The 12,834-nt window shown below is 23.5% G+C and overlaps 1 protein-coding gene across 1 annotated transcript; it reads right to left on the reverse strand.

Annotated features, from left to right (window-relative positions):
- Window positions 1-3,575: 3,575 nt before the first annotated feature.
- LOC145834633 (uncharacterized) lies at window positions 3,576-7,076 on the reverse strand. The gene is made up of 7 exons (XM_082942112.1): window positions 6,904-7,076; window positions 6,626-6,808; window positions 6,125-6,184; window positions 5,841-5,933; window positions 5,121-5,249; window positions 4,758-4,836; window positions 3,576-4,327 (listed from the first exon to the last, which is right to left on the reverse strand). Exons 1-7 carry the CDS (start codon window positions 7,042-7,044, stop codon window positions 4,161-4,163), a joined length of 852 nt encoding a protein of 283 aa, XP_082798238.1. The 5' UTR covers window positions 7,045-7,076; the 3' UTR covers window positions 3,576-4,160.
- Between the last annotated feature and the right edge of the window lie 5,758 nt (window positions 7,077-12,834).

The raw sequence follows: 12,834 nt of genomic DNA on the forward strand, positions 1-12,834 counted from the left end.
CTGAACATTACAAAAGTATAAGGAATCAAAACTTTATAATCACACGAACTTGATGTGTGGAAAGCTCTTTCAAACACCAAGCTACATTCCAAACTTTTATGAGGAAAACTTTACAAGGTAAGAAACACTATCTTTATGGAAAAACTAAGTGTTAAAAATGGTTATAGCTAACTTTTTATGTTAATGAAACTTAATTATTATACATTTATAGTTAAACAAAAGTTGAAATACTTTTTTATTTCATTTTTTTTCTTTTATATACATACAATTATAGTTTTCTATGTTTTAGTAAGTACTAGGTGGCGTTTTTTTTGTGTACTTAAAAATATAATGAATAGTTAGTTTTTATATACTTTCTACGTTTCATGAGATATTCTAATTTAATACCAATAACTATTGTTGATTAATCTTTTATGCTATCGATTAATTTTAATAAAACATAATTGTATTTTAAACAAAACCAAATTTCTTTGGGTTACTTTTGATTTCAATATATTTCGTTTAAAACAATATAATTTGTATTAATCAAGAAATGTCAAAATTATAGGTTTTAACAACTTAAAAATAACATTTTATCTGAGAATAAACATTATACATGATTTCTTAACGAATATAAAACAACTTTTGATAACGCAAACTGTTCAAACGTTTTGTGTTTATCTATCTACCTAATGTTGTAGCAGAGCATTTTTATGATAAACAAAATAGTACAATGTTTGTTAAAAAATTGAGTGTTTTTATAAAATTCTAAAACAAAGTTAAACTTCCATAGTTTCCATCTAGCTTAACTGGGACATTTATAATACAAATTTTTTCTTGTTAAACACTTTTCTTTTATACAACTAAGGTTTTAGAAGAAAAATAAGTTAGTTTTTAATCTGTTTAGTTGTTTGACTTTAGCTGATCATGCTTAATGGTAAACTTAGTTTAGATTTAGTTTTAGATTTTATTTTATAAAAAGTCGATTAGCGTTATACTTTTATGATTAAAGAAAATCACAAAAAGAAACCTTAAATGGTTTTAATAGATTTCTTGAACTTTGAAAGTAATTGTTGTTTATTTTTTGATATTTCGCGCTCAGCCTTATAAAAAGTAGAAATTATACAAATAATTAATTGAATTTAACTAAGAATTTTATGTTTAAAAATTATGATAGATAGAAAAGTTATAGTATAATTTAAAACATATTAATTAATAACAGTAATACAAGATAATAATAAAATTAACTACTATCAAGTCATAAATATCAAATTAAAGCATGTTAGTAAACATAAAAAGTTTAAAATTTACTGTGGCTCTAAGAAAAACTTAAGCGATTTAAAGTGTAGTAGTTTGTTAATCAATAGACCTTAAGATAGTCATAAATAGTTTGTATAAAAAGTATGTGTAATATAATTTTTAACTTTATTTATTATTTTAAACTTTACTTATTTCAATTTCCTTAGCTTAATTTTAAAAGAAAGTACTTTCTAACTTTTTATAAGTATTTTTACTTATTTTAGTAATTCAATATAATTTAATTATTGTTAGTTAATTACATATTTAAAATGGCAATTTTTTGAAAACTTTAATAAAGCTAAAAAAAATAACAAAAACTAAATGCTTAATATCAATTTTGCGCATCTTTAATCATCTTTCTATAACACTACTCCTACACAGCTTTAAAGTATTCTTATTCTAACTATTCTTACTCTTAAAGTAGTTAAAAAAATTTGAATAACGTTGAGCTAATAAAAACTTTCAGTTTTTTTTCAATTAACTTTAATTTTTGAAAGATTTTTTCTAAAACGTTTAATTAAATAGTGTTATAGATTAAAAATGCATTACTAAAATAAAAAAAGATTTTAAATATGTCATCGATGGTCATTAAATGTGTTCAAAAAATATAAAATTATAAAAAATTTAAACTTCCCATTTAACTGTTTTAACTTATTGTTACAAAGCAAAACTTTATTTAAAAAATATAAAATACACAAGCAATATTTGCTTAAATTACAAGACCATTTTTTCAAATCAGATCATTACTACATTAGTTTTATCATTTACTTAAATGTTCTTCAGAGCGTTTGGCTTGTTGTATGTATTGAAGTCTATCAAGTACAAATAGTTGAAATAGACAATCAACCTTTAAAGTCGTTATTAAGAGGTTATTTGACTGAGGTTTAGATTCATTTTTTAGAAAAATGATTTCGTACATTTGTAATTCATCTGAAGCATTGATTACATGATCTTAAACATCCCCTTTTTCAAAACCAAAGAGTCGCCCATTTTATTTTGTTAAATTATATATCGGTTATTTCAAACATCTTTATAAAGTCGGTTTGCTTTGAGTGTGATTGTATATATTTTAAACTATAATCTTTCCATATTCTTGTACTGCTAAGTTAAAAAAACTTTAAAATGATCTAGAATTTTTTTTTAAACTAAGCTTAAGCACTTAAAGCTGGAAACGTTTGAAATAAATATAAGAAATAATACTACAAATACTTTTTACACCAACTATTAATGACTATCTTAAAATTTATAGGTTAACAAATTAGTACTTTTTAAATAGCTTTAGTTTTTCTTATAGCTGCTATAGTTCTTTTATTATTGAGTAACATGCTTTAATCTAATCTTAGTGACTTAGTTGTAACTAATGTTTTTATTTTCTTCTATTACTATTGTTAATAAAGTACTTCATAATCATACTTTAATTTCTTAACATATCATAGTTTTAAAAGAAAAAAAAGTCTTATTTTTAATCAACGAACTATTTCAATAATATATAATTATTGTGAGGCTTAACTTAAAGTATTTTTAAAATAAAAATAGTTACTTACAATTTTAATTAATAGTGATATCACTAAACTAAATCTATTTTTTGTGATTTTTATTAATCATAAAGTTATAAGAATATCCGCCTTATTGAAGTTTAATCTTTTGTTAAGTATATTCAGCTAAATGCAAAAACATTTAGCACATTAACAAAAAGCTTCTAAACTACTTTAAAAGAATTCGTTATATATAAAAAAAAAGATTTTAGCAAATAATAAAGTATAAACAAACATCCTATTAAAGTAAGATATAAACTATTCAAGTTTAATTTTGTGTTATAATAGGCTAACAACTTTTGATTTGTTAAAAACATTGGGCCATTGGAATAAATAAAAAAGTAGTCTATGAAAATATTGGGCTAATAGATAAACAAAAAAACGTTTGAACAGTTAATGCTGTCAATAATTGTTTCATATACGCTGTTAAATCAATACTTATAATTAATTTTTATTTTGTAAGTGAAAAGTTAATAAAACGATATTTAAGCCTTAAGTTCTGTAGCTTTTAAAACTTGATAAAATATTTTAAATTATTATAAAAATGTAATATTATAAATGTGGTAAAATAAAACAAGCTTCTAAAATGCTATTTTGATAAAATTTTATTTGTTTTATTTCTTTATAGTAAACAATATATAGCTTTTACCTTTCTACCTAAAGGTTTTTTAAGAGAGTTATATTAGTAGTTTTAGATTAAATACGTAAGAAACAATAACTATATTTTTTTATTAGTTAAATTATAAACACTTTCAAATACGATCGTATCAATAATTGATGTACTTCTTAAAAGTGTTTGATAATTGCTACTGAAACCAAACAGCAACAAAACTTCTATTAAATGATTACAAGTTACTCTTTTTAATATAAAGTTACAACACTGAAAACAAAATCATAATTTAAAAAGTAAATATAAACAGTCACACAATAACAAGCTGTACAAAATATTAGTATTTATTAAAAAACTTTTAATAAGATCATACACTATTGCAAAAAGTATTTAAAAAAACGTTATGTTTTTTATCTTTTGTCAGTTTTTATTTACAATGTAACAGTAAAAAGTATAGTAACGTTTTAACGTGTAGTAACAAAACTTAATAGATGATTAAAGTTAGACCATATTTGACCTAATCAATGTAACTTTATTAAAATGTACTATAAGACTCCTGTTCATACTTATTAATAATAAAATAAGTTACGTCGAAAAACTTTAACTTCTAAATGGTTTCGTAATTTATAAAACTTTTACAAAATTCAAGCTGTTGTTAGAAAAAAAAAAACAACGATTAAAGTGAAAACCACGAATGTTGAAAAGGTTCACAAAAATAGTTATTCATTTCATTTCATTTAGTTGTCCGGATTAAGTTGATTATACTGTGGAGGTACAACATTTGTTTGATTTGTATAATTCATAGGTGCTGAAGCTAAAGTTTGTTGGTTTGGTTGGACATTTGTCACTAGTTGTTGTTGATTTGGGAAAACCGTTTGACTTCCTTGGGGATAATTAGCAGTTCCTGTGATGTTGAACACCTTTAAATCGACTAAAAACTTTACTGTAGATAAAACTTAATTAAGTTAACACATTTAACTAGTTTAACGTTATTGAGTTTAAAGTTTTTTGGTTGTCGAAGCTTTATATTAAAAAATTACACTATAATTTTTCAGTATGTAATCACTACAAATATATTTTTAAACAGTTTTCTTTAATTCATTAGTTAGTCATATACTACATCTTAAAAGCTGTTCTCTAAACTAGTTGTAAATTGCCAACTTAGTAGAGATACAACACTTAATGGTTTTATTTTTAATTTTTGTAGATTTAAATAAATCATTTTAGTAAAAACGTCTGTAAAAGTTTTTGCTATAGAACTTAAAAAATAAGATTATTTTTTCTTAAACGAGTACATGTTTGATAATAAAAATTAAAGTACAAAAACATTATACCTTGTGCAGGTTGGTTGAGAACTTGTTGATTTGGATAATAAGGTACATATATAACTCGCTGTTCAACTGGCCTTCTTGACTGTTTTTAAGTTTCACATATTTTAGTTTTAGTTTAATATTAAATTATTATTTTACAGAGAGAAAAAAAAACATATAATATTTATTGTATAAGAACACTTGAACAGAAATATGCTGCACATTTGAGAAAAACATTATTTGCATTTAAAACTAATGGTTTACGTTAAATATGACCATTTTATTTTCTCTTTAACGACTATAAATAAGTTTTATCATTTACAACCGAACAACATTGAAACAATATTAAGAAAACAATAATGTTTATGTTTTTTATTGTTAAACTACCTGTCCACAGCAGGATTTACACAGGCAGCAGCTATAAGCAGAAGAAATTATCAGTAAAATGAAATTTATACCAGTGGTTGCCATTATTGCTATTTGCAGTCCATACTTTGCCGGTGTGTCATAAGATCTCTAACGAAAGATATATTTTATGGTACATAAAAATCGTCACTTTTTGTGAAAAAGCAATTTATGTGAAAAATAGCTTGAAAAGTATTTATTGCATACTTATTTTGCAAAAAAAAATCTTGAAAGAATAGAAATGACCGTATGAAGAACAACTATTAACTACATTTTAAAATAACTTTTTGAATCTAAAACTAGTAAAAAATTAGCTAGTATGTATTAAGGCTTAGAACCTATTTTTGTATTCTAATACTTAACTGGTATTGCTACTGGTTTAGGTACTTATTTTTTAAATTAGTTAGAATAACTTTCTCTTAGAAACTGATAATCAATATATATTAGTGACAGTTTTGTACAAATAAGATAAGTGTTATAAGTTCTTTAAAACTGAGCTTTATGTTTTAGAAGATTTGGTGAAATTTAAAAACTATGTTTTATAAACTTATTAATAAATTTTTCAACTATTGGAATAACGATAAAAAAAGTTAAATGTAAATAGAAATTCTTTAAAACAAAAAAACATTTTTTTTTCAATGAAAAAAGCTTGTATAAATTCTAGGCTAAACTTGATTTTTTATCTCATAATGAATTACTTACATATCGATAAGAAACGGTAAGGATTGATTGAAGAAAAATTGATATAAACGATATAACAGCTCCAGCAACGCTAAATCCCATTAATAATCCGGTCTAGAAGATATATTTTCACATTAAACAATATCAATCTTGTATGATGTGCATTATTCTACAAAGACTTATGATTATTATTTTTAAAATTGTAGAAAGCTTTACCGAAAAACTTAAACACTTTATATATTTAAGGTTTTGTAAATACTCTTTTGTTTTTAAAAAAAGCAATTAGTATATTTTTTCTAACTTACCTTTTTTTGTGATGATGATTTTGACCCAGCAATAACACCGAAAACTCCAGCAAGAAATGGCTAAAGAGAATATTAAAAATTATTTGTCTCTAAGTAATTTTAGAATTTAAGTCGAAGTTTCACTAAAGGTTTATTTTGTTAAAACTAACTTACGCATATAGTATTAAAAAAATTACTACTATTATTATAAAAGTATTATAAACACAAATCCTTTAACCACTTATTGATAGCTTGTAATTTATTTTAAGAGTATCAACTAAAGTTCTCAACTTGCATTCAAGAAGAAAATTACAACTTCATTGGTTCTCGAATTTATTTATAGAAGAATGTTTCAATCAAAAAAAAATGTTAATGAGATCCTAAGTTATGACATTCATATTATTTAAAAACAAATAAAATAAAAATTATACTATTAAGAAATTTTCTAGTTTTTATCTTAATTTTGTCGTGTAAATTATGTAAAAAACGTATAAAAAATATTTTGTGTAAAAATTTACTCACTAGAACAGAACACCAAATTCCAACTCCCCAAGAGCCATTATAGTCGCATTGAATTGGTATGTTATAATTATCGTAGTAATCATATCTACTATAATCATAAACACGTTCTGTTCTGCAGTTTTTAATGGCCACTTCAGTAATGCTCATAAAAAACACAATAACAGAAAGAACTATTGTTGTAATCTGAAAAGTTAATAGTTTGTGTCCATAACTAAGAATAAGCTGAACCCTCTAAATCTAATTTAATTTAGTTATAGTATATTTAGTTAATTTCTAACCCCAAGTCCTTTGACAGTTTTCTTGAAATACTTTGCATTTTTGTTTTCCGAAGAAGAAGAACTTTCATTTTCATTGTGAGGCATTTGAATTTCGGCACCGGGTAAAATTTCCTGAGTAGACTCACTAAGATGATTTTTCATTGTCCCTTTATTATTTGTAAAGTAAAAAATCTAAACTTTATGTAGTTAGTTTTTTTACATTTGAGCTATACTTTAGAAACTGAAGCATTGCAAATGTATAAACTTAAATTAGAAACTAAAATATTAAAAAACCAAATAAAGGTGTTGAAACTTTTTTTCAACCTAAATACTATATAAACTGTTTTAAAAGCAAAAAAAAACGTTATACATTTAATGTACAACAAATAAATGTTTCTCGTATTTATTTTGATCTACTTTGCCTAAAGCGAAAACTTATGGTCAGCAGAAATCAAAAACGCATTTGAAAAAAAAAACACAAATTTGTGTATAAAATTCATATTTTTGCTCAAACTTTTGAAATTGTGTACAAAGTTGAAAACGTTTTGTTCAGTGTTTATGTAACTATTCTTTCAAATTGTAATTACCAAATGGAAGTTTAAAGTCTCAGATTTATTTATTATCTCTATATTAAAAATATTTAATTATTTACTAGTTAGTGTTTGTAAGAATCAATAAATAATAAAATAGTGACGTGTAGGATTTTTTTAATGAAATTAAAATCTTTGTTATACATACAATTATTATTATGCTGAACATCAAATAACGTGTAATAAAACGTACTGAAGATACCAGCAATAATAATTGTACAGATTTTAAGTTTACAATCTTTGAAGCTATAAAGTATTAGATTCAAAGTGTTTAGTTTATCTTTAATAACAAGTATTTAAAAGTGCAAAAGGTACGTTTAATAATTTTTATGTTCAAAAACGCTAGACTTTCTTCTTCTTACAAACTTTACAGGACTGAACGAACATAGTTAAGAAAGAATAGTCTTTAATTACCGATTTATAAGAAGAAACTTGATATAACTCATTTTTCCATTTTTATGGAATACTTATTTATGCAATTAGAGGTAATGACTAAGAAAAAATAACATCAGCAATCTCCAAATTCCTACTCTTAACCATAGCTTAAAAAAAATCCTTTGTTACTGTCAACAAACTAAATAAACAATTATATTTTAAACTTAAAAAAATATTACTTATATTCATTTTCTCCTTTAGCCTAAAGCAAACATTTTAACTCAGGAATATTAAAAAAAAACATCTTAGAAGTATTTTCGACATTAGAAGTAATTAAAAAGGAGGTATAGATTTCAAAGTTGAAAATGCGTAAATTGTATTCTTGAAATATGGTTTTTAAATTCATTTTTAATGTGTAAAAATATTTGTTTAGTCTTTTATAAGGTATACTAAGTATTTTTTTATTATTATAGTATGTATCAAATCGAATTCAAGTTTTTTAGTGTTTTAATTTTTTCTTGGCATTTAGTTTAATTAACTTTTCTTAACTCTACTTTAAAAAGTATACTAAATTTAAGAGTTTAATTACTGTAAAAAGGTGTTATAAACTTAGTTGGAAAAAAATAAATGAAATACAAAATAAAGCTAATCTATAAAAAATTAAGCATCTATGAAAAATATTGCAGAATTTTCCTCAAACGAATATTATGTAACTAATAAAAATGTTAATGAACCTGCTTAGTTAGCGCGTTAGACTGCGGAAGTTGAAAAGAAGTGAATAATTTGTTTCGATTATGACGTAACTAATAAGAAAAGCTGCATCCGTTCAAATCTAACCATTTTAAAATATAAATTTTACTTATGTGCAAAGAATTAAAAAAGGTGATAAATTCAAGTCGAGGAATGTTTTAAGCTAATGAACAAATGTAAATAAGTGGTATTATATACAAATGAAGAAGTAAATTACTAATAATTTGTTGTCACCAGTGAAAAAAAATAGTGAATAAAAAAACAATGAAATAAAAACTAATGAAAAAACATCGACTCAGTTTTTAAATGATAAAGAACTAGCTTCAAACTGACTATATAGTGTTTATTAAACTATAACTTGAGAACAGTGAAATAAAATATGATTTTAGAAAACAGCTGTAGTACTAAATAAATTTAATTTAAAGACTTAAGCCTATTTTGTTTACTACCAATGATAAAATAATAAAATATTTTAAGCAACAAAAAAAAAGTTTTTCATGAAACTATAACCAGTATTCATTTCGGCCATCATCAACAAAGTTGAGATGCTTCGCGCCATCAACAACAAATAATGAACTTCACCGAACGATCATTAATTAGCATATACTTGACCGTCTGGTATTTATGTGATCAACGCTATTTATAAAACATAAGAACCGTATTAATAATGCATAACTTCGACAACTTCTGGATTTATTTATGAACTACTTTCAATCAGTTTTATAATTGTGAACAAAAAAACTTTTATTTAAAATACATTTTTAAACAACATAAACAAAAACTTAAAAATTCAAATAACAAGATTTTCTATGTTAATTTTGTACTACTTTGCCTGAAGCAAATAGTTTTATGCAGGAGAAATTAAAAACACATCCTGAAAACAATTTCGACATAAAATATAAAAACGAGGAGAAAGTTGTACAAAGTTAAAGTGTGTTGTTGTTAGTTAAATATTTTTTCTTTACTTGATCCACCAAGATGGGTTTTGCAATGTCGTTTAGTTTAAATAAATAAAAATAAACTACTTTTAACAATTATATTAGATTAAAAGCTTTAATTTTATATATTAAGTCATTTTGTACAAAACAGAGTATTTTAAAATTATGAATAAATATTATTTTTTCAAAATAGTTTGTTGATACAAATGAAAAATAAGTTTAAAACATTTAATTAAACTTTTAGATTTGGTTGCGTTTTGTGTTGGTTGACTATTTCATTACAGTATATTTTACAATAAAGATAACATTCGAATTTATAATGAGCTATTAAAGTTAGATGTTGTTTATGTATCATTACAGTTATCTATACACTAAAAAAAGGAGTAAAAGGTATATAAATATGCGTGTTTTACAATCAAAAACATTTATTATTGGTGTCGTGAGAATAAAAACAAATACTTTACATCTTGAAAATTTACAAGGTCCAGGCGAATTTTTCTAAACAATAACTATGTTTTAATTTATTATAAAAACTAAAACCTCAATCAAACAAATTGTGTATATCTAAAGTTGCATTGTTAAATAATCAATAACGTTGGCTAGTTTGATGAAAAGTAGTTCGCAAACTTAATTCAAACTTCAATAATTTTTTCTGAGTAAATTTTTGCTTTAAACTATAAAAGAACAAAACAAAGATATCGTAAATTAAACAAAGTGTTTTAAAATAATGTTTTTATTAAACCCTCATATTTCTTTAGTGCATAAAAAAGTATAATCACCCATAAAAAAATATAAAAATATAATATTGTTCGCGCTAAAGAGAATTTGTAAAAAAAGAAGAAAAAAGTTTACTGTAAAAATAGAAAAAAATATTGAGAAACTGTGTAAAAAGTTGAAAACGTGTCAGTTGCTATTTAATTAATCATTTTTATAGATTTAAAATACTTCAAGTAATTCTATCCGGTGAAATACCTACTTATACTCAAAAACAAGCACGAAATAACTTTTTTCTGCTTAATATTAATTTGTATGAAAAACAAGTGTTTAAATATTTGAGTTTTTATTAAACTAAAAATTAAAAAAAAATATTCCCCTTTTAGACGTAGAAAATGATAAAACAATCATCACTTGTTTGGTAAAAAATAATGTCCGAACTATATACTCACTAAAAGTTGTGCCAATGGTGAATTTACTGAACTTGTTGAATTCATTATTTTTATAATAAAAGAATACAATGCACTTTCACCTGCTACTTTCATGAAAGAGAAGTTCCAATTTCAGCTCTTTTAAGATCACGCGACTTGCAAAATCGATTTTTTTCGGCCCTGAATATTTTTCACCACAAGTGAATTTAAACTTCACTTAAATTTTCGTTTATGTACTAAGCATGTGTATACATAAAATGAAAACGTTTAAAGCAAGATATAAAATATTTAACCTTTGTGTGTATTTGTATGAATTAAAAAAATGAAGTAGGAAACTATTCAATTGTACTTGTAAACACTTTAAAAATTTTCTAAGAAAAACATAATTTTTTGACATTGACAATACTTAGGAATAGTTAAAACAAATGGTATTGTAAATAACAATTAAAACAAATGTTTATATATGTATGAAAATCGTTTAAATTGTTAATGCTTTTTTAATGAGTCAAGGCTTATAAAAAACATATCCTTAGTTTTTACTTAATTTAATAACTCCCTACTAATTTACAAAAAATGAAAATTTCAAAAAAATTAAACTGAAAATAAAACTTAAAGCTGTATAGTGTTTTTTAAGTTGTTTTATGAAAAAAATGTTAAGTATGTAGATATTTGGTTAAGAAAAAAACTAAATAAAAACCTACTTTAGATGATTCTTAACTGACGCTAAAATATTAGCTGAAATAAAATTAAAAACTTTTTTATTTATAAATTGTGAAACAAAACTTACTAGCTTTTCTAGTAAACAAAACAAAAATAACCTAGTTGTTATCATATAGAATGCAATTTAAACGACAAAAACCTTTTAAATTATTTTTTCTATTAATGATGTTTTTGTAAAGTTTAAATTAAATTAGTCTGTTTTATCTAATACAAAAAAAAGTTTAATATTTTGAATAATTAGCGTTTGGTATTATACTTTTTAAAAATTAATATAAAATCTAATTAATTACGCGAATAATCTATGCTATTTAGTACTAAAGCAAACGATTTTAGTTTTCATTTAAAAGTTTTTGTTGAAAATTTTCACTTGATACTTTGCGTACCGTGCACCACCTACAGTTTAAAAATTTTTAAATAAAATTTCAGAAATTTTGCGTCTCAAAATTTCACAAACAAACTTCAAAACGTTTAAAATTAAAAAACTATGTGTTTTTCAATTTTTCTCATTAGTTTTGTTTTAATACTTTAAATGAATAAAAATTTAAAACTAGATATTTCCCAGAACTTTTTTATACACTTCTAATGCAGACGAGCCAAAACTTCAGAACATGTCACCTTAGGGCTTCAATTTCAAATTCAAAAATAAAATAACCTATACAAGCCTAACAAGAAGTTTTAATTACATTGTCACAATGTTTTTTCAAGCCTCCCCCAACTATACCTATAACTTTTTCTTTACTCTTCATATCAGCTACTAGAATAATTAGTGTAAGTTTCTAAAGTTTACAAGCTTGCATGCTGCATTTTACCTTTCATAGGTTTAAATTTTACCTTTCCAGGATAGCATGTTATGATTTTAGACATTCAACTATTCTTTTTACTTGAACTGTTGCTCAAAATTAATTTTTGGCGTTGGAAATAATGTATTGTTTAAACTAGGGATAAATATAAATTAAGCTTTACTAGACTTGTTGTAAAATAAAGTTTCAAGGCTAAAGTCGTTTGACAAAAGAAAACTGAGTATAAAATAACTGATATAAAAATATAAAACATTTGTTTTACCTGCGTTAACTAAACTTTAAAAAAAGGATTGAAAAAATTCGAACAGCCCAAAATTGTGGTTATAAATAATTTTTGTGTTTTAAAAACTCTTAATTGCTTTTAAAAAAGAAAAAAATATTAAAAACTTCATTTGTGTATTTTGTTCTAGAGCTTTTCATTAAAACTATTTTATAGTAAAGAAAAGTTTGTATTAGAACGTGTAAAGATCAGTTGCTATAACAGTATAAAAATAAATTGTAAAACAAAGAGTGTATTGATTTATCGGTATGTACTTATTATGTGGCAAAATAAGTGCAAAATTCTGGTATAGTTGTTATAATAATAATATAAACTATTTTAAAACTTTCTAGAAAACTTATAAATTTCTCTAAA

This window comes from Thalia democratica, chromosome 4 (genome assembly GCF_965202585.1).
Source record: "Thalia democratica chromosome 4, ktThaDemo2.hap1.1, whole genome shotgun sequence".
NCBI lineage: Eukaryota > Metazoa > Chordata > Thaliacea > Salpida > Salpidae > Thalia > Thalia democratica.

What these genes read in the sequence shown, in the direction of transcription:
- LOC145834633 (XM_082942112.1), bottom strand. Translation starts at nt 7,044, where the DNA reads ATGAAAAATCATCTTAGTGAGTCTACTCAGGAAATTTTACCCGGTGCC. An exon ending in AAACTGTCAAAGGACTTGGG is followed by an intron (nt 6,809 to 6,903) that starts GTTAGAAATTAA and finishes TTAACTTTTCAG; the next exon opens with ATTACAACAATAGTTCTTTC. An exon ending in AATCATCATCACAAAAAAAG is followed by an intron (nt 5,934 to 6,124) that starts GTAAGTTAGAAA and finishes TATATCTTCTAG; the next exon opens with ACCGGATTATTAATGGGATT.